General features: G+C 36.5%; 1 protein-coding gene across 4 annotated transcripts; it reads left to right on the top strand.

Annotated features, from left to right (window-relative positions):
* The first annotated feature begins 3,502 nt into the window (after positions 1-3,502).
* LOC127841486 (1-deoxyxylulose-5-phosphate synthase YajO-like) lies at positions 3,503-21,663 on the top strand. Of its 4 annotated transcripts, none has more exons than XM_052370332.1 (9): positions 3,503-3,518; positions 15,289-15,409; positions 16,858-17,003; positions 17,569-17,725; positions 18,435-18,608; positions 19,683-19,780; positions 20,477-20,658; positions 20,751-20,890; positions 21,273-21,663. In XM_052370332.1, the coding sequence occupies exons 2-9, from the start codon at positions 15,299-15,301 to the stop codon at positions 21,384-21,386; spliced, it is 1,122 nt and encodes a 373-aa protein (XP_052226292.1). In that variant the 5' UTR covers positions 3,503-3,518; positions 15,289-15,298; the 3' UTR covers positions 21,387-21,663. The 4 variants fall into 4 exon arrangements, with proteins under 4 accessions (XP_052226292.1, XP_052226290.1, XP_052226289.1 ...); XM_052370330.1 differs by lacking the exon at positions 3,503-3,518 and adding an exon at positions 10,604-10,720; XM_052370329.1 differs by lacking the exon at positions 3,503-3,518 and adding an exon at positions 12,464-12,627.
* The last annotated feature ends 1,736 nt before the right edge of the window (positions 21,664-23,399 follow it).

Genomic DNA, 23,399 nt, shown 5'->3' with positions numbered 1-23,399 from the left:
ATAGGCAAATGTACTACCGCATTTAACAACAGTAATAACAAACCGCAGGAAAAAAAACGGAGACACAATATGATTTAAATAATTTGTGTTTCTAAAAATAAACGAACCCCTGGTTCCCTTTGATCTGATTCCTGATTCAACTGGTGTGTTCGACAGTCGTGGCGGCTGCTATCCCTCGCAGTGGAAAAGTGAACATAATATCAACCCAGTATAATGATGTACCTATAACATGAATTATTATTCAACCGCGAACACATAGAACACATAATTTGGTAGCGTATGAGACATAAACAAATGTTAAAGGCAAACAACTTCACAAACGCAATGTTCGCAAATTGTTTTAAAAAATGCTTCTGCTAACCTTTGACAATCATCAGGAAAAGATTCAACAGGACGCATTAAAACCCACATTGTCGTACGACAATACAAATGTTTATCATGATGCTATTTTGAAAAACAAAGGGACAAACTCCGGTCAATATATGAGTATGATAACCCTACCTTGTACACTCCAAAACAAATGAAAATAGAGATACGATTCTTTTTTTCATTGTAATTATATTATTGAAAAGACAACCAAATATATTGTAATATATGTTGTTTTTTATCAGCAAAAGTTTCGCGATTTCCGTCCTATATCGGGCTGATGTCATACATATATACATGTAGTAATTATACGTCTATTGCAAACAATCGGGCCGACGTCTGACCAATATTCGTATGCACGATTTGTTTAATTTGAATTCCTTCTTATGTATGAAATGACATTGATTAATTCAACTAAAATGATCAGAAAAACAAACATTTCTATAGCATGTCTATAACAACTGATTTCTTCCATATCGTTTGTGTTTGCGGGTTTGCAGAAGGTCGCTAACACGAAAACACGTAAACAAGCATGAATTGAAAAAAGCAAGAACGACTCAACGGGAGATAAATAAGGGATCCCGTAAGGATGTTGCCTATGTAGGAATAATTTCTTTATAATATTATGTAAAACTTAAGTTAACGAATACGATCGAATGTTGCAAAAAGATTTAAACTTAACATGAAAAAACTTAGAAAAACATAATAGGGTCGGCGCCAAAAATGGATCGGTCAAGTGCGTTGCCATGTACATAGTCTCCTGTAGTAGGCATAAGGATTACGACGAAATTATGCGACGGCGCCGGCGATCCAAGCAGTTTGGAAAGTCTTGTTGCTTGTCTGTATGCAATAATATGAGAACAGAGCGTATTATTTCAGAGTATTGTCGTCCGTCGTATATCAATATATAAATACTTGATGTACGTAAATAGCACAACAGCAGGATGACGATAACGCGACAACACAATGACAATACCAGCACCGTACGATGTTAATAACACGAACTTGTCGCATCATCATCATCATCATCATCATCATCATCATCATCATCATCATCATCATCATCATCATCATCATCATCGTACTGTTTCAGTTTTGTGTATTCGTCATCGCTATGTCACATTATCGTGACTTTTCAGTTGAGTATCGACTTTTAAATCAGTCCATGTATTTGCGATATCGTTACAGAATTCCGTATATTAAGATCTTAAGGTTAGTTTTTTCACCTTTTTTGTGGCGATTTATTAACATTTCGCGTTGATTTGTTTCTTTCGTTTGTAATCACGAGCATTCCATAGAACACGTGATACAGGGGGTGGATCGTAACTGATGGAGTTTACGTGAGAACAATACCACCGGTTTTTAAACTATGATGGTTGTTGAGTCCACCTTTCCATAAAAGCTGCTGAAAAAACTTACATATGGCCTTAAAGCGGGTATATACGATTTTGTCAAATATTTATGAATTTATATAAACTGTGTAAAAAACTTATTATATATATATTTCAATATAAATTAAAATAAAAGTTAAGAAGAACATGTGTCGAAAAATGCGAAATAAGCCAGATATTTAATTCTGAAATTGAAAACGGCTGTACAGACGAATTCGCCAGCATGTATGCCATACATGTACGATGTGCATCTTAACTTACGAGGGGTGTTCCAGAAGTTCGTGGATTTTTGCTATAACGTTCATTTGGTAACATAAATGGACAAACAAATAGCATGTTAAGATGTTAAGAATATTTCGTCCTTTCCCAATCTACTCTCCAAATATCATGGAAATACATAAAACAATAAATATATATCAGAGATTTAAACATGTGCTCAATGCGCACACCGACGCACGTGTAACGTTTCTGTTCAACGTCAATGACGTTATGAAGTTAACAACTGTCAAATCTTTTCCACATAATCACCTCCAACGCGAATGCACTTTATGTGTCGGGAAATCCACTTGTCAAAAGTGTCTCTATACCAGTCAGCGTCAAAAGTTCTTCCTCGGATTTTGTCTATATTTGACAATCACCTATCCTTATATGGCTTGTGTTAGTATTGATAGAGTATACTACTAAAAAAACTAGCGTATGTCTGATACCAATACAACAACCCCTTCGACACCAACTGTCAACAACACTAAAAAGAGGTTTCTGTCATCACCACAAGATATAGCTGATTTAAAAAAGGGTCGATTCTTGGACAGTATCATGGAAACTGCTGGCAACACTAGTGCTGTTAATAGCCTAGCACTTTCAGACACTGACTTAGAGAAAATCGCACTAGTACTAAAGTCAGCTTTCCAGGATGATATTCTAAGCCTTATCAAACCGGTCGTTGATGGCGTGGTTCAGGGTCTGCAATCTAGACTAGATCTTTTGAGCCATGAAAATGCAACTCTGAAACAAGAAAACGAAGATCTCCGATTACGCGTCAACTCGTTGGAGAACATGATAGATGACGCGGAAACAGTACAGCCGCAGGAATTGCTTACGACTTACTGGTATACCCGAGACAGAGGGCGACAGTACAGATGGCATCATTATCAAACTGTGTAAGCAGGTCAATGCTGACATAAAATTGTCAGATATTGACAGAAGTCATCGTGTTGGTAAACCCGGCCCTTCCAAAAGCAGACCTATCATAGTCAAATTTGCAACTTATCGGTCACGTCAAACCCTTTACAAAACTCGTGCGGCGCTAAAATCGACGGGCTTCTCCGGTGCCTATCTAAACGAGGACTTAACCCGTAAAAGAAGCCAGATCATGTACACCGCCAGGCAACTTGTAAAATACAAAACGCTGGAGGGCTGCTGGACTGCAGACGGGATCATTATGGTCAAGGACCTAAATCACCGTACCCACAGGGTTGTTCGACATGATGAACTCAAAGTGTTCGAATAAGTCCCCTTTTCTGCCCTGAACAGTATATTTGCCGTCATTACGTGTTTATTCAAGCATCACACTATCAGATAGACTTCATTCATTGTTATACAAGTAGTCATACGGAACAGTTAGCAGTTGTTAACACCTAGCAAAAAGCTGATATCCAAATAGTTTTATTCGCGCATGACTGAATGTGATTATATGTGCGCAGCGGCGTGTAACTCTTGCTTTCCATTTCTTTGCTGAACTTACACAGTGACTTATCGCATGTACATGTTCCTATTGTAGTTATCCCTGCTTACGTTTTTTTTTTCACTGTATGGTGCGTGTTTGTGACAATATTATGATATTAATAATATAATGATATGTATAATATGTACAATGAATGAGTGTGTATGTGTGTGCGTGCGTGCGTGCGTGCATGCGTGCGTGCGTGCGTGTGTGTGTGTGTGTGTGTGTGCGGCGTGCTTGCATTCGTGTGTGCGTGTGTATTGTGCTTGCGTACGAATACACGTAACGATCGCTCGCTAGCGATGCATAGGTCATCCGTATTGCATAAGATACCCTGTTTACATTCACACTCTATGCCCTGCGTTTAAGTGATAATTAGTTACCACGATGGGTCTTCCTATGAACACATTTTATTTCAAAAGTGTGTGGCATTTACATTTTTGTTTCCGATTAACTGTGCGATTGTGTGTTGTGCCTGCGTGCCCACTTATGCGTAGCCATCGTTAGTATGCGATAAATATGTTGCATAAGTTAACCTTCTTGTACTTATACTTTGTGTCCCTCTCACTGAATAAGTATTGTATAAGCTAACCTTTTTGTACTTAAACTCTGTGCGTGCCCACTTATGCGTAGACATCGTTAGTATGCGATAAATATGTTACCCGTATTGCATAAGCTAACCTTTTTTACTTATACTTTGTGTCCCTCTCACTGAACAAGTATTGTATAGGCTAACCTTTTTGTCCTTATACGTTGTGCGTGCCCACTTATGCGTATATATCGTTAGTATGCGATAAATATATTACCCGTATTGCATAAGCTAGTGTCTTTTTAGTGTTTTTTTTTAAATGATACTTTGTGTCCTTCTCACTTAACATGTATTATATCAGCAATCCTTTGTGTACTTATACTTTGTGTCCTTCCTGTCGAACAAGTATTGTATAAGCCATAAGCTAGCATTTTTGTACTTATACTATGTGTCTTTCTTAATGAACAAGTATTGTATAAGCAACCCTCTTTGTACTAATACTATGTGTCCTTCCTGATTAAGTATTGCACATGCCAACATTTTTATATTTAATATACTTTGTGTCCTAGTTATTGAACAAGTATTAACTGGCTCTCTTACAACGAAATTAACTGCCGTGTCCAAAATTTTTACGATATCTTCTTAAATTAAAAACATTAATTTCTTACTAAACATGTATTATATCAGCAATCCTTTTTGTACTAATACTTTGTGTCCTTCCAATTGAGCAAGTATTGTATAGTCATAAGCTAGCATTTTTGTACTTTGTGCCTGTCTCACTGAACAAGTATTGTATAAGCAACCCTCTTTGAACTAATACTTTGTTCTCTTCCTATTGAACACGTATTGTATAAGCCATAAGCTAGCATTTTTGTACTTAAACTTTGTGTCTTTCTCACTGAACAAGTATTGCATAAGCAACCCTCTTTGTACTAATACTTTGTGTCCTTCCTAATACTACGTAACAGTTGTCCGCTTATGAAATACACATTCCGTTATCTTCAAATAACGCGTCCTAAAATATCTATAAATTGTTTAACGGTAAATATGGATTTCTTCTCGCCAACTAATTTAAAATAAAATTTCACTGCCTAACATTTATAAATATGTTCTTTATGTACTCAATGAGCATCCTATTCATTTACGTTTCCAAAACATGCCCTTTGTACTAATACTTTGTGTCCTTCCTGATACTACGTAACAGTTGTCCGCTTATGAAATACACATTCCGTTATCTTCAAAGAACGCGTTCTAAAACCTTTATAAATTGTCTAACGGTAAATATGGATTTCTTCTCGCCAACTAATTTAAAATAAAATTTCACTGCCTAACATTTATAAATATGTTCTTTATGTACTCAATGAGCATCCTATTCATTTACGTTTCCAAAACATGCCCTTATGAAAACAACATTACTTTGAAGCAACTCAAATAATTAACGACTGCATGCGCTTGTGTTAAATGCATGTATATACATGTATTGTACACTCCTAATGATTTTTCAAATATTATCATTCATAATTTACTTCATTTACTTCCTTTCTGTCTTCTCTCGTATGGCGGCTCACTATCTCTTGTCTCTTTCGATAACATCATACTCATGCTGGCTCATCCCCTTCCCTACATCATCCCCAGTGGAGTAACATGAAACTAAGAAAAGACAAAGCCAGCTTGAGTATCCCGAAATTCAACTTCAGATTTTTAACACTTTTTATGATCATCATTTACTGTCATCAAGATCACCGGTCTGCCTTCTCTATATATCTTGCTGCTACGCAAAATGCCCATATCAAGTCTCAGACAAATTCTAGGCGATCCCGATTCCCACCAAGTGAAGCCCAGCTGCAAAACACTATGTTTACCAAGCGGTTGATTTGTACATGCTTGCTTACGAACTCACTGGTTATTCTTCTTATCCTGATGCTATCAGGCGATGTCCATCCAAATCCAGGCCCACTATCGACGTCTCGAACATCTTCGATCTCCTCCGTCACTTCCTCTGTCGATTCCGACATTGACCTTAAACACTATTTCTCATTTGTCCATTACAACGTTCAGAGCCTACTTCCCAAGCTGGATATCCTTTATACTGAATTGAACGATTTCGACATTCTTGCCTTCACTGAAACGTGGATTAATGATGATATTCCGAGTACAGAACTTCTGATGAACTCTTTCAAAGTTCCCGAACGCAAAGACCGTCAGGATAGACATGGGGGTGTAGCGGTTTATATCAAAGAAAACCTTTTTCACAGGCGGCGAGATGACTTAGAAATAATTGGTGTTGAATGTATTTGGATTGAAATTACTGTCTCGAACCGGCCTCTGCTGTTTGGAGCCTTTTACAGACCCCCAAATACCACACCCCAACAACATTCCGCTCTCACAGACTCAATACATCTAGCTTTCGATACTGGTATCCAAGACATTATTATAACTGGCGATTTCAACCTGAATGCAAATGTCACGACATCAGCATCTAAGCTTAAGTCCATATGTGATCATTTCTCACTTACACAAGTAATTTCTGAAAACACGCACTTTACAGAATCTTCGGCAAGCTTAATTGATCTAATATTAACATCAAACCCAAACACCATTCTTTCCAGTGGTGTTGCTGACCCATTTCTAAGTCAAACAACAAGATATCATTGTCCCATTTATGCTCTATTAAAATTTCATAAAAATCGACAACGTACTTACTCAAGACACGTCTGGCTCTTTGACAAGGGCGATTTTTCTAAACTGCGTCATGATATTTCCACTTTTGATTGGGACATATTACAAAACGAAAATATTGACATCTATGCAAAAAACATAAGTGACAACATAATTAAATTATCCAGTAAATGTATTCCTAACAGAGATGTCCTCATTCGTAATAACGATCCACCCTGGCTAGACAATAATATACGGCGTTATATTCGGAAAAGAAAACGCGCTTATCGTAAAGCTAAAAATATTAATACACCATTTTTGTGGCAAAAATTTAGAACAATTAGAAACAAAACGACAGAAATTATAAAATGCTCGAAAGAAAATTATTTTAACAAACTTACCGAAACATTAAAAACAAGCAGCAAAAGTTCAAAAAATTGGTGGGCCACATTGAAATTTTTTATTAAATCCTCGGGAAACTCCGAAATACCACCAATCCAATATGGCAACAAAATAATTGATAATGCATTCGACAAAGCAAATATTTTAAACAATTTGTTTACATCCCAGTCAAATATTGACCACTGCCAAATACCAACATTACCGACTGTCACAAATAGAACCCAATCAAGCCTCGGTCAACTTATTCTTGAACCATATGAAGTAGAACTAGTTCTTAAGGGATTGCCTCTAGGAAAAGCTTCTGGTCCTGATGGACTAAATAATCGATTGCTCCTTGAATTGTCCTTAGAATTGTCAGGTCCTTTGTGTAAGCTCTTCAACTATTCCCTTCGCACGGGATCCTTCCCGTCAATTTGGAAAGACGCAAATGTTTGCCCAATTTTTAAATCCGGCGACCCGAGTCTTGTAAATAACTACCGTCCAATATCATTACTAAATACAATTGGAAAAGCCTTCGAAAAAATAGTTTTCAAGCATACGTTCAATTACTTGCATGACTACAATATCCTAACGCCGTACCAATCGGGGTTTTTACCTGGCGATTCCACAACAAACCAATTAACGTATCTTTATAATATGTTTGCCAAAGCTGTTGATTCGGGGAATGAGGTCAGAGTAGTCTTTTGCGACATATCAAAAGCTTTTGATAGAGTGTGGCATGACGGCCTAATTTTTAAATTAAACGAAATTGGAATATCTAACATTATGCTAACTTGGTTTAAATCGTATCTTTCCAACCGTAGACAACGAGTTGTCCTACGAGGTTCCTGTTCTCAGTGGAATGTCGTACCTGCCGGTGTCCCCCAGGGCTCTATACTAGGTCCCTTGTTATTCCTTATCTACATCAATGACATTGTTAATGACATTTGTGCAAACATTAGATTATTTGCTGATGATACCTCACTCTCAATCATTGTCGAAAATCCCACTCTTGCAGCAAACACTCTGAACGATGATCTACAAAAAATATCCGTCTGGGCGTCTAAATGGCTTGTAAATTTCAATCCGAACAAAACAGAATCTTTGCTAATATCTAGAAGCACACATGACCATGCTCACCCTACACTTATGAATAACACTCCAATTAAAGAAGTTTCTTCTCACAAACACTTAGGTGTAATTCTGACAGAAAATTTAAATTGGTCAACCCATATAAATTATATAAAAGAAAAGTGTTGGAAACGAATTAACGTAATGAGAAAACTTAAATTCAAACTTGATAGACAATCCCTGGAAACTATATACATCTCGTTTATTCGTCCAATTCTCGAATACGGTGACATCCTATTCGACAATTGCACACAGGCCGAAAAATATGAGCTCGAAAAAATTCAACACGAAGCAGCAAGAATTGCTACTGGCACAACAAAACTAGTATCTATTGAAATACTTCAATCAGAAATCGGTTGGGAATCTTTAGAATCTAGGCGAAACAAACACAAACTCATTATGTTTTACAAAATGAAAAATTCGCATGTTCCTGATTACCTTGCTAACCTTGTCCCGCTTACAGTAGGTCAGTCTGTCCCGTACTCTTTAAGAAATAGAAGTGACATTCAAAACGTCAACTTCCGAACATCATTCTATAAGAACACATTTCCTTGCCAAGTCATATTCAAAATGCACCATCTATTGCCGCATTTAAAAATATGTTGAATACTAACACTGAACCTTCCAGCAGTCCAAAACATTTTTACCATGGGCCGCGAAATCTTCAAATTTTACATACACGTCTTCGCACCAATTGTAGTTCTCTTGCTGCCCATCTTTTTAGAAAAAAAACATTAATGACTCGCCTAACTGCAATTCTTGTGACGAAATTGAAGACTGCAACCACTTTTTCTTTCATTGTGCTAAGTTCAGTGTAGAACGAGCTCAGCTTTTAAATAGTGTATCGCAGATATGTTCTCCATCACTATATGTTTTTCTATTTGGTGATCCTTCGCTTTCTGCCGATGAAAATTGTATCATATTTGACCATGTTCAGCGCTTCATAAAATCAACCAAGAGATTCTAGCCGCCATCCATTTTCTTCTCTCTGCCACTCTTCTTCTCCATAAATTTCTACATGACCGTTTACAACCTCGAAATCAATACTTTTTCTATTTATGTTTCCTTCCCCCCCCCCCTCAATTTCTATTTCTTTTCCCCTGTAAAATTGCTTGTTCCTTTCCACCAATGTTAGTGGACTTGTATATACGTTGCATTCTGTATTATGTTTTTTGGATTTGTAAGTTGCATTTTGCATCTTGTATTGTCAATTTACTACGACGCCATGACATAATGTCAGGCGTAAATATATTATCTATCGGGAGAGGGCTCCAATAAGGTTCGCCTTTCAGCCCAATCCTATGTCAATCTCATGTAACTTATGAATATGTTACTATGTCGTAATAAATAAGTTTAAACTAAAAGACGACGCGATTCGCTTTGCTGCAACTGTAAGTTCCTGTTTACTCTCAAAGCGAATACCGCGCAAATGTGATTTAACTTCCGGGAAGACGCGGAAGTCCATAGGCGCCAAATCCGGGCTGTAAGGAGGACTTAGGCGCTGTAACGTGAAATTTGCCGTAAATTCTGTTTATCAACGACATTTAAACCAAATTTGAATTCGCGTAACGCTCATACTTATAATAAAATACACGCGTGCGCCGCATGTCGTTACTGAGGTCTCTATGGAAACGCGTTTCAAACACGCTTTATGGAATTCATGCATTTTTAGCTTATATATAAAGTCCGTGATAATTGGTTTGTATAATATTTAAATTTCATTGACTTTTACCAGCAAACTAATAAGTTATAGCGAACATCCACGAACTTCTGGAACACCCCTCGTAGTTTAACGGTTTATAATACAAAGACGAATGCTTCGGTTATTGAAGGAAAACATGTACGTCACTATCGGCTCGGGGCGCTAATTTGTCTTTGCTGCATTTTATGAAATTTGGCTTTAATGTATAATTTTTCTTGCCTATTTTGTGTTATTGTAACATATTTTATCAATATATTACAATTAAACACATATACAAAATCGTATATACCCGCTTTAAAATGCACATACAATGAACCGTGTCAGGCACTTGCGTATAATTTTTTCAATAACTGTTTTAATATTGAAAATGCATATAGAGGATTTATACCGAGGTTAAATGTATATCAGTAGATCATCCTGCGCGTTAGTTTAATGTCGAATAAGTATAGTAAATGTACTAACCTTTCAAAAGTTCGGACGAAAGCATCGAAAAAATCAGTCATTTACCGCCATTTTGAACACCAGTTAGTATTTTTCTCACTTACGCTCCACCAGTTACTTGTGTACGATCCACCCCCTGTGATAAATCTCCGATGTTAAAACCAACGCAACTCGTCTAGCGTACGGCCGTATCGACTATTGAAAAGTAGTTTCCTTCTTAGAGGGTTTCCTACCAAAGCACATTTGTGTATACGCTTTCATATACTTTAAAACCTCTGCATGGGTATTGTGTTATACGTTATTAATAAACAGTGGCATAAGGTGTAGAGATTATTTAAAGATACAATAAGATACTTCCAGTTTAAACTTCATTGCTGGGCGTTTTTATTACACTTAAGGTAAGTAATTGTGTTTATGCAATCATGTATTTTCATTGAGAGACGTAAATATACAATAACTAACGCACAAAAAATGTGTTATTTAAAATCCTTATTGAAAATTTACATATAGTTGTAAAACATAATGAATATGTACGTTTTTAGCATCAAATTTGATACGTTGGATAGTTATTGATTAAGAGTGGCATATGGCGTAGAGAATTTTTTAAAGATACAACAATATACTTCCAGTTTAGACCGCATTGCATGGCATTGTTATGTAACTAAAGGTGAGTAATTACGTTTATGCAAAAATGTATTTTTTTATCGAGAAAAGTAACCAAAACAATTCCGAACGCGGTAAAAAAACATACATTGTATGTTTTACAATCATATTTGTTATTTAAAATCTTCATGGTTAATTTACATTTGGTGAATATGTTTGTTTTCTGGCATAATATTTGATATATTTTATAGTAACCGACATGCAATACAACTATTATACAGTTGCATACACATACTCGGTGTTTAAACGTAAGGATATACATCTGTAGCCATATAGTGTCAATTAAAGTGGCATTTTCACAGATTTTGGCATGTTTTGAATTTTGTTATTAAATGCTTTAATAAATACTTCATTATTAATAGTTCATGATTGTTAGGTCATGATTGATGATCGCAACCGAGCACGTACTATTTTAAGTGACTTTTTAAAGGGATCTTTTCACGCTTTGGTAAATTGACAAAATTGAAAAAAGTTGTTTCAGATTCGCACATTTTCGTTTTAGTTATGATATTTGTGAGGAAACAGTAATACTGAACATTTACCATGCTCTAATATAGCCATTATATGCATCTTTTGACGATTTTAAAATCTAAAAATTATAAAGCGTTGCAACGCGAAACGATTGAATAATTTGGAGAGTTCTGTTTTTGCCGTTAAATTTTGTGAAACTACGAAGATTGCTTATATAAGGTATAAAATACGTCAAGTATGTGTACTCGGCGGAATAGCTCAGTAGGCTAGAGCGTTTTTTACTTCAGGACTGTGGCAGGACTCCAGGGGTCACTGGTTCGAAACCTGCTCCGGGCAATGTTCTTTTCATTTTTTTAATTTTATTCTTGATTTTTTTACTGAAGCTTTTACGATCCAATGTTTACATTTATCAATATAAAGCATTTAATGAATAAGTTAAAAAATGCCAAAATCTGTGAAAAGGCCCCTTTAACAGATTTTGGCATGTCTTGAAGTTTGTCATAAAATGCTTTATATTGATAAATGTAAACATTGGATCAAACAATCTCCAGTTAAAAAAAGAATACAAAGAAAAAAGTACGCAAGTAACTGATGGAATAAAGTGAGAAAAATACTAACCGGTGTTCAAACTATTATGTTTCTTGAGTCCACCTTTCAATAAATACTGCTGATAAAATGCACATACAAAGAACCGTGTCGACCGTGTCAGGCACTTGCGTATAAATTCCTGAATAACTTTTTTAATATGGAACATGCATATAGAGGATTTATACCGAGGTTAAATGTATATCAGTATATCATGCGCGTAAGAATAATGTCGAATAAATATGGTCAATGTATAAACCTTTCAAAAGTCCTTACGAAAACATCGTAAAATCAGCCATTGACCGCCAGTTAGTATTTTTCTCACTTACACTCCACCATTTACTTGCGTACGATCCACCCCCTGTGATAAATCTCCGATGTTAAGACCACCGCAACTCGTCTAGCGTACGGCTGTATCGCCTATTGTAAAGTAGTTTCCTTCTTCAAATGCACAGTTGTGTAAACGCTTGCATATACTTTACCTCTGCTTGGGTATTGTGTTCTACGTTATTTATAAACAGTGGCATAAGGTATTGAGATTACTTAAGTTTAAACGACATTGCTGGGCGTTTTTATTACACTTATAGTAAGTAATTGTGTTTATGAAATAATGTATTTTCATTGAGAGACGTACATATACAATAATTTAGATCTACATGCTCAACAAATATTTAAAATTCTTATTGTTAATTTGCATTTGGTTGTTTTAACATGATGAATAATGTATGTTTGTTTTGGCATAAAATTTGATATGTTGGATAGTTACTGATAAACAGTGGCATATGGCGTAGAGATTTTTTAAAGATAAAATAAGATACAATTTAAACTGGATTGTATGGCGTTGTTATGAAACTAAAGGTTAGTAATTAAGCTCATGCAAAAATGTATTTTTTATCGAGAAACGTAGCCAATAATTATACAATTACGAACGCGGTTAAAGAACATACATCGCATGTATTACAAGTTTACAACCATATTTGTTATTTAAAATCGTCTTGGTTAATTAACATTTGGTGAATATGTATGTTTTCTGGCATAAAATTTGATATTTTTAATAGTAACCAACATGCACTACAATTATTGTACAGGTGCATATACATAGTCGGTGTTTAAACGTAAGGATATACATTTGTAGCCATATTGTCTCAATTAAGTTTTTGGCGCTGAATCTTTAAAATCAGAGGCGTAGCTATGGGGGGGGCACTTTGCCCTGGGAGCCATCATGAGGGGGCGCCCAAAGAAGACTCATTGTATTCGTGTTGGACCAAGAATTTGTAGTGCCACCCATCTGTCTACTACGATAGAGTGAACGGGTGACCAGACTATAAAGAACCGATTCTGAGCTGACAAGCGGTCTCGTTCTGGAATTGCTTGAGAGACTATCAGAAGATATGAATCAGTCAACTGATACTAGAACTGATGCAGAAATGTTGCTAACAAATGTTCTGGAATTCAATTTCCTCCTGCTTATATCTATTTCTGGCACGACATTCTAGGACGAATTGATCAGGTTCAAAAACGTTTTCAGGACCCTACCATGAATTTCAAGGATGTATCCTCTGATCTTGAAGCACTTGAAGCACAAATTCATTCAACGCGCTATGGTTTTTTGAAAAAGCGCCCTTAACAGTGTCAAGAATAGGAGTGAAGAATGGGAAATCGAAATTCAAAGACGCACCAGAAGGAGGCGGATTCCTGGAGAATTGGCACGGGATGTCGTGCTTTCTGCAGAAGAAGAGATTGCGCGCGTTATGAAGAGTGTTTTGGATATATTTCAACAAGAAATAACAACAAGGTTCATTCCCTTCAAAGACTTGAACTCAAAGTTTGGATTTTTACTGGATGTTCACAATCTTGTAAAAAGCGAGGATTTGAAAACGCTTCGCCAAAATTGCTTTGATTTAGCCAATTTTTATGACACTGATATTCAATGCGAAGAACTGTTTAACGAGATTCAAGACTGTAAAATGTTACTGACTACGAGAGATGATTCTTTATCATCAACACCTTTGGAACTTATTTCTTTCATTGTGTCGTATGGTGATGATGTCTTTCCCAATTTGCGTATTGCTCTGCAAAATCTTTTTACAATTGCGGTGTCAATAGCCAGTTGCGAGCGTTCCGTCAGCAAGCTGAAGCTCATTCTCTCATACCTAAGGGCATCGATGGGACAAGATCGTATATGTAATCTCGCACTTCTCAGTATAGAGAAGGAAACGGTTAAAACATAGACTTTGATGCTATCATTGACAAATTTGCGGGCATGAAGGCTAGAAAAATAAATTTAGTATGAAGAGTTTTTGGAATGTACGCATTGGGTGGCTGTTGATAAAGACTAACAGGCAATATGATTGTGTTGTCACTGTAGAAGTAAACATTACATTGTCTCCAATTGGTCTTCCTTTCCTGTCTTTTTAGCTCAACTGAGCACAACGTGCTCATGGTGAGCTTTTGTGATCGCCTTTTGTCCGTCGTGTGACGTTCTCTGTCATCATTTGCCTTGTTTGGTGATAGTGGTATTATGTCATGTTGTGTATCGACTAATGTGCTCTATTTTTTCAATGAGACAGAATACTATACTCCAATGTTTCACAGGAAGAAGGGGTGCACAATTTTTACATTGTCCCCGGGCGCCGAATAATGTCGCTACGCCTCTGTTTAAAATAAATAACTGGGCCGAGTTGCTCAAAACACCTTTTAAACAAGTGTAGGCGTTAAAATTGGGTTGCTCAAAATAACGCTGTTTTTAACGGCCAGTTTAACGACATTTTCTGCCATCAACTTTAATTTGGGTCTTTACCTCAATTTTACAGTTAAACTTTATTTTTCAAAATGACTGCTTTAGCAGTACTGTCATATAGGGAACATAAAGAATTCCGATTGTCAAATCATTTTGATGTATTACTTGGATAAGAATTTATTGCGCGTTATAGTTTGTTTTTTCAAAGAATGTAGTCCCTTTCTTAAAAACGATTTGCAACGTTCAACAAACAGAAACCATGCACTGACAACAATACAGCAAATCCTCATAACTTTGAGACTTTTTTGTTCAGGAGCGTTATACTCCGTCATGGGAAGACACTAGAGTTCCGTAAATTTACGTTTAAAACATAGTTGTCGAAAATGGTACAGAGGATCTCATCAAGCACTTGCAAAAGCTTGTTGTGTGGCCATCACCAGCGGAGTAGACCCGAGTTGCAGTTCATATGATATGCTAACATACATCATTTACGTGTGAACGTTTCAGATCAGCTAACATGGCGACTAAAGTGGATTATAATTTCCTCGGAAGGTCTGGGGTGAAGGTCTCGAACCTCTGCCTAGGCGCCATGACCTTTGGCTCGACCGATAAGGGTATGTTCCCAGCGGTAAGTTCGCCGTCACTACTTCATGATAAATAGTTCATTATTAATAGTTCATGATTAATAGTTCATTATTAATAGTTCATGATTGTTAGGTCATGATTGATTGTTCGTTTTTTAAAGCTCATGATTGATGATCGCAACCGAGCACGTTCTTTTTAACACTCGTGGTTTGGTGTATTTTAAATATGATAATCTTGTAATGCGAACTATGACAATCTTGTGATGATAAATATGATAATCTTGTGATGCTAACTCTGATTATCTTGTGATGCTAACTATGATTATCTTGTGATGCTAGCTATGATATTCTTGTGATGCTTGCTATGATAATCTTGTAATGTTAACTATGATAATTTTGTGATGCTAACTATGATAATCTTGTGATGCTAGCTATGATAATCTTTATGATGCTAACTATGATAATCTTGTGATGCTAACTATAATAATCTTGTAATGCTAACTATGACAATCTTGTGATGCTAACTATGATAATTTTGTGATGCTAACTATGATAATCTTGTAATGCTAACTATGATAATCTTGTGATGCTAACTATGATAATCTTGTGATGCTTACTATGATAATCTTGTGATGCTAACTATGATAATCTTGTGATGCTAACTATGATAATTTTGTGATGCTAACTATGATAATCTTGTGATGCTAGCTATGATAATCTTTATGATGCTAACTATGATAATCTTGTAATACTAACTATGATAATCTTGTGATGCTAACTATGATAATCTTGTAATGCTAACTATGATAATTTTGTGATGCTAACTATGATAATCTTGTGAAGCTAGCTATGATAATCTTTATGATACTTACTATGATAATCTTGTAATACTAACTTTGATAATCTTGTGATGCTAACTATGATAATTTTGTGATGCTAACTATGATAATCTTGTAATACTAACTATGATAATCTTGTGATGCTAACTATGATAATTTTGTGATGCTAACTATGATAATCTTGTAATGCTAACTATGATAATCTTGTGATGCTAACTATGATAACCTTGTGATGCTAAATATGATAATCTTGTGATGAATGGACAGAGTGTGAGGTCTTTTATATTCGCACATAAGAAAAAAACTCAGAAATGAACGTCAATAGCGGAGATAGCGACAAATGGGCAGAAAATGACAGGGAACTTGTCAAAATGATCTGCATGATAAGAACGACCATTCCATTCACATTTTCTGGCATGGTCTTAGCATTTTAACACAGTGCACTTTTCTCAAAGGTTAATGGAGATGCAGCCATACATCATCCTGCTAGTTAGTGTATCTAAGTCTATCTCAGGACAAATCCTAACGTATGAAGTTAATGTGCATATTTATTCACCTCGATCAATTATAATCATATAAATTGATAGTGATCGTCAAATAAATCTTTGTTAAAGTCGCCACTCAATCGCAAAGGAAGCACAATCTCATTACAGTTCTATAGCAATCCAAGACAGCTCAACGAAGAGGCGTCGCACCAGATCCTTGACAAATTCGTGGAACTGGGCGGCAACTTCATCGATACAGCCGACATCTATGCAAACGGAAATTCCGAGAAAATCATTGGAACATGGCTTCAAAAGTGATCCATTAAATTTTATAGGTTACTAGTATTCGGGGGACATAAAGTTACATTTTAACATGAGTTGTCTATACCTGTAGAGAGGATTTAAGAGTTTTGTCGAAAACTTTACGGGCAGTGCTCACATTTAAGGTTTCAGTTGCCCTTGGGTCACTGCTAATGGGTAATCCATGTTGTACTTTAGTAATGCCTTAATAAGCAACTACATGTATGTGAATACTGGTCTAACATATCTAGGATTACTGATTTATATTTAGATTTGTTTAAACTTATTTATTTTAGCTCGATTGCATCGAAAGCCGTAGGCTTATTGCAACGCTCTCGAGTCCGTTTCCTAGGCCTAGATCCAGTACTTGGTGTTTTTGGGAGTGATCCGAAGAACGTTCCCACAGTGGGGATCGAACCCGTGACCTCCCGGTCGCTAGGCGATTTTTATCAGATTAATGCGTCTATGTGCATCTAACAAAACGTTTAAATTATTACCAATAAATACGGATTATAAGATGTCGCAGGTAAATATCGTATTATTGCAATGTTACAGTACTGTTGTTTAATGTAATTCTAGCAAGTCGCGAGATGACATCGTCATTGCGTCGAAGGCGGGCATCCCGATGGACATGACCCGACTGAACAACGGTGTGGGTCTCAGCAGACGACACATTGTGGAGAGTCTGGGACCCAGTCTGGACAGACTGCAGACGAACTATCTGGACCTCTATCAGGTGGGCACACTATTGCTTTGTTATGTCGGCTGTCCAGATAGCCTTAGTGCAGCGGGTGTCATAAGCGCCTCACTACTTCGGGTCTAGTCCCAATCCCGGCCCATGTGAATTTAGTTGGTTGTCATCATGCAGAACAGGCGGGGTTTCTTCGGACTTCCCCCCTCCAAGACAATGCCATACTAAAATTGAATATATTTCAATAAAATCTAATAAGCTGGATGTTGCTGTTATTCAAAATTGTGCAAACTTGTGTGAGATTGGGTAGGTGTTGCGGGACACGCTGCGGGTCCTTACATTTCGCAGCTTAAGGTGCATTAAAACTTCGAAATTTACACGCATACACACACTGATGTTTTAATCTAATTTGGCAAATACACAGTGTGTTCTAAAAACATATTGTTTATGCACAAACATTAGTTCATGTTTTGCAAATAGTTTCCATTACAAAAATCGTATAACGCACCAGCGAATGAATGAAGACGACCATTAACATTATTGTTACGCTTTTTAAATCTTGTGTACTGGTAATACAACACTGATTTAGTGTAAATTTCAGATACTACACGTATATATCGTATTATTATATGTAAAAAGGGAAGATACAATTGTCCTTTCATCGGTTAAGAAAATTGTATGCTGGGTCCTTTCAATGTGTAAGTAGAGTGTATTGGATGACATATATATTTGTGCCTTCTTGTTATGTTTCCAGGGCCACGTATGGGACAACGGAACTCCCTTGGAAGAGACGTTACGTACGTTCGATGACCTCGTGCGCTGCGGAAAGATCCGTTACTATGGTTTCAGTAACGTTTGCGGCTGGCAGTTGCAAAAAATTGCGGATACGGCAAAGATGCTGAATTTGAATCCTTGTATAACATTACAGGTAACGCAAAATTGTTATATATGGGCCGTGCTCTGTGAAAATGGGGTTTATAAGCATGTGCGTAATATGTCGTTCCAGATTATCGGTAGCCTGTGCAATCCGCACAGGCTAATCAGGGACGACGCTTTCCGCTTTTATGATATTTTTAGTTTCAAGAAAAACTCTTCTTACCAAAAATCTAGTTAAAGGGAAAGTGAAGTCCCTGCTTACTTGCTTAGCCTGTGCGGTCTGCACTCGCTAATTAGGGGCGACACTTTACGCACATGCTGTAAACCCCCTTTTCACAGAGCGCGGCTCATATTTATCCTTGCCTGACGCTACGTGTAACGCGAAAATGCTAAATATGCGATATACTTCAGATAACGCGAACATGTCTAAACGTACAAATTGCGTTACGAAACAGATAATGCGAAAATGTTATTAATTATTCATTGCATGATAAAACGGGTCGCGTAAAAATGCCAAATCTGAATAATGCGTTATTCTACAATGGTTTCTATATGTTAATCATGTTCCATGAAGCTACACGTCAATCTAAAATGGCTAACATAAATTTTGCAAGACGCTACATGTATTCGTGAAAATGTTAATTCATAGCATTCCGTTACGTTAAAGGTAACGCGAATAATCTAAATCACAATCATTGTCGTAAGCTGCAAGTGAAGTGAAAATGGTGAATCTAAAACATTGCGTTGCGCAACAGTTAACGCGAAAATGATCAATATTGATTACGAGTAATCATTTCATAAAGCGAGAGCTAAGGCGCATATGCTTTATATGAATTATTGTGTTACGTTACACAAAACGAAACAATTCCTTGCGAAAATACTTTTTGTAATCACTAAGTTACCCTACATGTAACGAATGTAATGCTAGATTGTTTTGGAAATCTTACGTTAGTAGATCTATCATACACTGACGTTCGTAACGTCTTAGTCAAGAACAGAATGGCCTTGTTTACGAATGACTCAAGACAATCAATCTACGTTGCATATGTATTGCTTATTGGCCTATTTGGCAATGAAGACTGAATGTTTTTATGGTTTTTTTTAATTATTAAATGTTAAATTTCAGCAACAGTACAGCTTGTGTGAGCGCGACTCGGAGCTGGAGGCGTTCCAGGTGTGTCAGAACGAGGGCATCGCAGTGTTGCCATGGAGCCCGCTCAAGGGGTATGCCACCATAGCATGTACATGAACAACCATAACAAAAACAGCGTATGAAGATGGTTGGTTGCCAAAGAAAATTTAAAACGTGATTTTTTGTACTTGTTTACTAAGACGAAACTATTTTTTGGAATGACGTTTACATTGCCACCTTTGAACTATATAATGTAACTTCTGTATACTAGTATATTATAGCATACTGATTCATGGCTGATATAAATATGTAGCAACCAATACATATTTTGTCCAGAAAAGTATCTTAAAAAAACGACATTGTATTCACGCCAGTTTACAAGTCATTCATGCCCGCCAGTTTTCAAGTCATTCATGCCCGCCAGTTTACAAGTCATTCTGCAGCGGATTAAAATACCGATAGATCGTGTTGTGCCCGCTTGTTCTAAGTAGAAATTTCGGTCATATGTTGGGTGCTCTCGATTTTCCATGATACAGTTTAAAATTATTTCATAACAGTATTGAGTGCCCAGTATACACAACAAGACTCTCTTATATGAACAGTTAATATGAGATTCCTGCAACACTTCATCAATACCGTACATTGTTAATATATTGGTTATAATTATCAATGCTAAATTTTATTTAACCCATGCATGGGATAACAACCGGGTATTTATGACACATTCCAAATAAATTGCAACCAGCCAACCCCTTGGAAGTTCATTTCACCGTTGTTACCCCCTATAGAGGCTTGCTGACCGACAAACTCAAGCGGGATGTTAGACCGGACCCCAAGGAAAGTAGGGCCGGGTATCTGGCAGAGAAACTGGCCGAGGGGAAAAACTGGTGGAGCCCGTGGGACGAGGAGAAAGACAACGACAACTACTGGAAAACAATCGACGTCTTGAAAACAATAGCAAAGGACAAAGGTGCGTGTTATTTGGTTAATGACTGCTGTGAATTATCTGCAATTAACGTCCTTTTGACAGTCGATCAGTGCATGGACGATTTTCTCTTTCAGACAAGTCAGTGGCCCAGGTGGCGCTGCGCTGGCTGATACAACAGGAAGTGGTGTCCTCAGTGATCATCGGATGTACTTCCGTTCAGCAGCTGGAGGACAACATGGGCGCTTCTTCCGGTTGGGAGCTCTCCCCAGAGGAGGTAATAAGTACACACGAAACACGAAACAGTCGCCCTGATCTAATAATCCGAGCAAACATTGACTTGTATTTACTTACTTTTTCTCGATCATCGGGAATCTTACATGGTTTGGGAGGAACACTGAACAGCTGTATATATGCACGCATCACTTCAATTTAAATATACATTATACTTAGAAGTCGCCTAATGTCTCGCTGTTGTCGTGTTGGAAACCGCGCACAAAGCCGAAAGTTGTGTTGAATCCTGTACGTGTGTTATTATAACGAAATCATCGTGCCCATTACACGGTTATTAATCGTATTTAATCGACGATCGTCATGTTTTCTTACTTTCTCCGTTGTTCTACGAGCCACACATACAAAATGAGTGATTGTTGTTTCAGATGAAGCAGCTGTCAGACGCAGCGCCACTACGCAAGCCGTACCCGTACGGATTTATCTCCTCATTCGCCAGCAACAGAACAAATCCCTTCGCGCGGTCCGTTAAAATGTCATAGACTGACGCGCTTTCGCAAACGGTTGTTGGGATAACACCTTATAATTTAATTGATAAAATTAAAAACGTGTCATCTTCGGACATGCATCTTTTTCAGACATTAAACATATCTACCGTGTTTGCAGTGTGTGTTATAAATATAATTTATTCAAATATGTGTATGAGTTGAAACCAAAGATTTGTTCATGTGTATATTATTCATTATAGAAATTATAGTATTTCTGTAAACAAATGTCATTGTAGCAGTGACATTATTTGAATAAAAGAAATTCAGCGAATGTGAGTTTTGAATTATAATTGGCATACCATTGTAACAGAGTTTTGAATTATAATTTGCATACCATTGTAACAGTGCATGCAGTGATCAATAGAACTATAATTTCATTATGTAAAGCAAAATCCAATATTTAAAGCAATATGTTTTATTTGTATATGCATATAAATTCCATTTCATTATTGTTTCATAATGATAAGTAATACGCTGTTAATTGAGAAAAATCGTGACAATCGGAAATAATTTATCCATATTCGTTTTAACTCGTGAGAAAACAACAAAAAGGTTTGTTTTAATCATTTTCGATAATATTTTGTTTGAAATATATGAATGTTTAACTAATACTTATATAAATATTAAAATCAGCTTTTCGCATTGATAGCAAACTTCGCATTTTGACTCGGTACTCGGTCACTGAATCGTCCAGGGAAGACATAATGGACTATCGATAAACATTGATAACACACTTTTGCTTTCAATATGAGAAAACAAAAACTGCCGAAACAGTATATAGCGTCGTGATATGACATAAATCGTTTAATTATCTAACCACAAATAATTTCCGTACTCGGTGAGTCAGTGTGGAAATCGTTCTTGAAAGAATGAATGGCTACCGACATTTGCCAGGTTCCTGTAAATAACACAGTTTTACTTCAATTCTCTATCGAAAAGTAGTGTGCTTAGACGTTTCATTTAAAAGAAACAAAGAGATTTTTAAAAACCCGCGTCATGCGAAAATGTGCCTCTGCCATATGCGGCCGGCGTAGATATAGCCCTGCCTGCGCATTTCGCAGTTTGGTCAGGAGATACCAAATGAGACCACGAAACCTTGTATAATTTATAGCGGAAAGCGTAGCCCCTTACCTACTTAACAACTTAATAGTTCTTAATAAAATAGTGTTAAGAAAACTAGCTATGTTTTGCATAAAATGCTAGAAAATGTCTTATATATGTAGGATAAATTATATATTTTTCGCAAACACAATAAACTTAAGAATAATGTTATAAATGTTGCAATTATTAAACTACATTTTTACACTATTTATTAACCTCATCCATGTGACATTCTCGCTAAAACATGCTGTATTTCATTCCTTTTTAAATTGATATTTCTGCGGAATGATATATGTTTTGTATTTAATTGAAACGCATGATGTTATAGCATATTAATTTTTATGACGATGAGCTATTTATATGCTTAAGTCGAAATAAACTATTCTGTATTCTACCAGACTGCGCAATTACACAGACTGACTGAGCTACGCTGGCCGGAACACCATAAGACCCATTTTCGCGTGACGCGGCTCTGAAAGTTTTATTTGAATGTGTCGACGGAAAACTGCGTGTAAATCAAATATTATAATACCATATTTTTCGATGATAAAAAATAAGCCATTTGCGGACACATCATTTGATCTTCCGTGTTATAATTTTTATTTACGAACATTTACGTGTGGTTTGAATATACGTGCACTTAAAACATACATTTCATGTTGTGAATATGCGACTAACAAGTGACAAAGAAAAACAAAAATAGAACCTTTGCTTTTAATTTTATTATTAAAAAAACGTAATTTTCTAATTGTATTTCAAAGCCAGGATATACGTCGAATATCTTTTTAAAAGATATTCCTTGTTTAAACGAAGTCATTTTTGTTATCATAACTGGAGTTTGTTTGGATCCTGTATAAAATTATGACAGATTGTAAATAAATATCATTTTCTTCGTCGATGTGTTTG

This window comes from Dreissena polymorpha, chromosome 8 (assembly GCF_020536995.1).
Source record: "Dreissena polymorpha isolate Duluth1 chromosome 8, UMN_Dpol_1.0, whole genome shotgun sequence".
NCBI lineage: Eukaryota > Metazoa > Mollusca > Bivalvia > Myida > Dreissenidae > Dreissena > Dreissena polymorpha.
This window is presented reverse-complemented; position numbering and strand designations above follow the sequence as displayed.

What these genes read in the sequence shown, in the direction of transcription:
- LOC127841486 (XM_052370332.1), top strand. Translation starts at nt 15,299, where the DNA reads ATGGCGACTAAAGTGGATTATAATTTCCTCGGAAGGTCTGGGGTGAAG. An exon ending in ATTGGAACATGGCTTCAAAA is followed by an intron (nt 17,004 to 17,568) that starts GTGATCCATTAA and finishes ATGTAATTCTAG; the next exon opens with CAAGTCGCGAGATGACATCG. An exon ending in AACAATAGCAAAGGACAAAG is followed by an intron (nt 20,659 to 20,750) that starts GTGCGTGTTATT and finishes TTTCTCTTTCAG; the next exon opens with ACAAGTCAGTGGCCCAGGTG.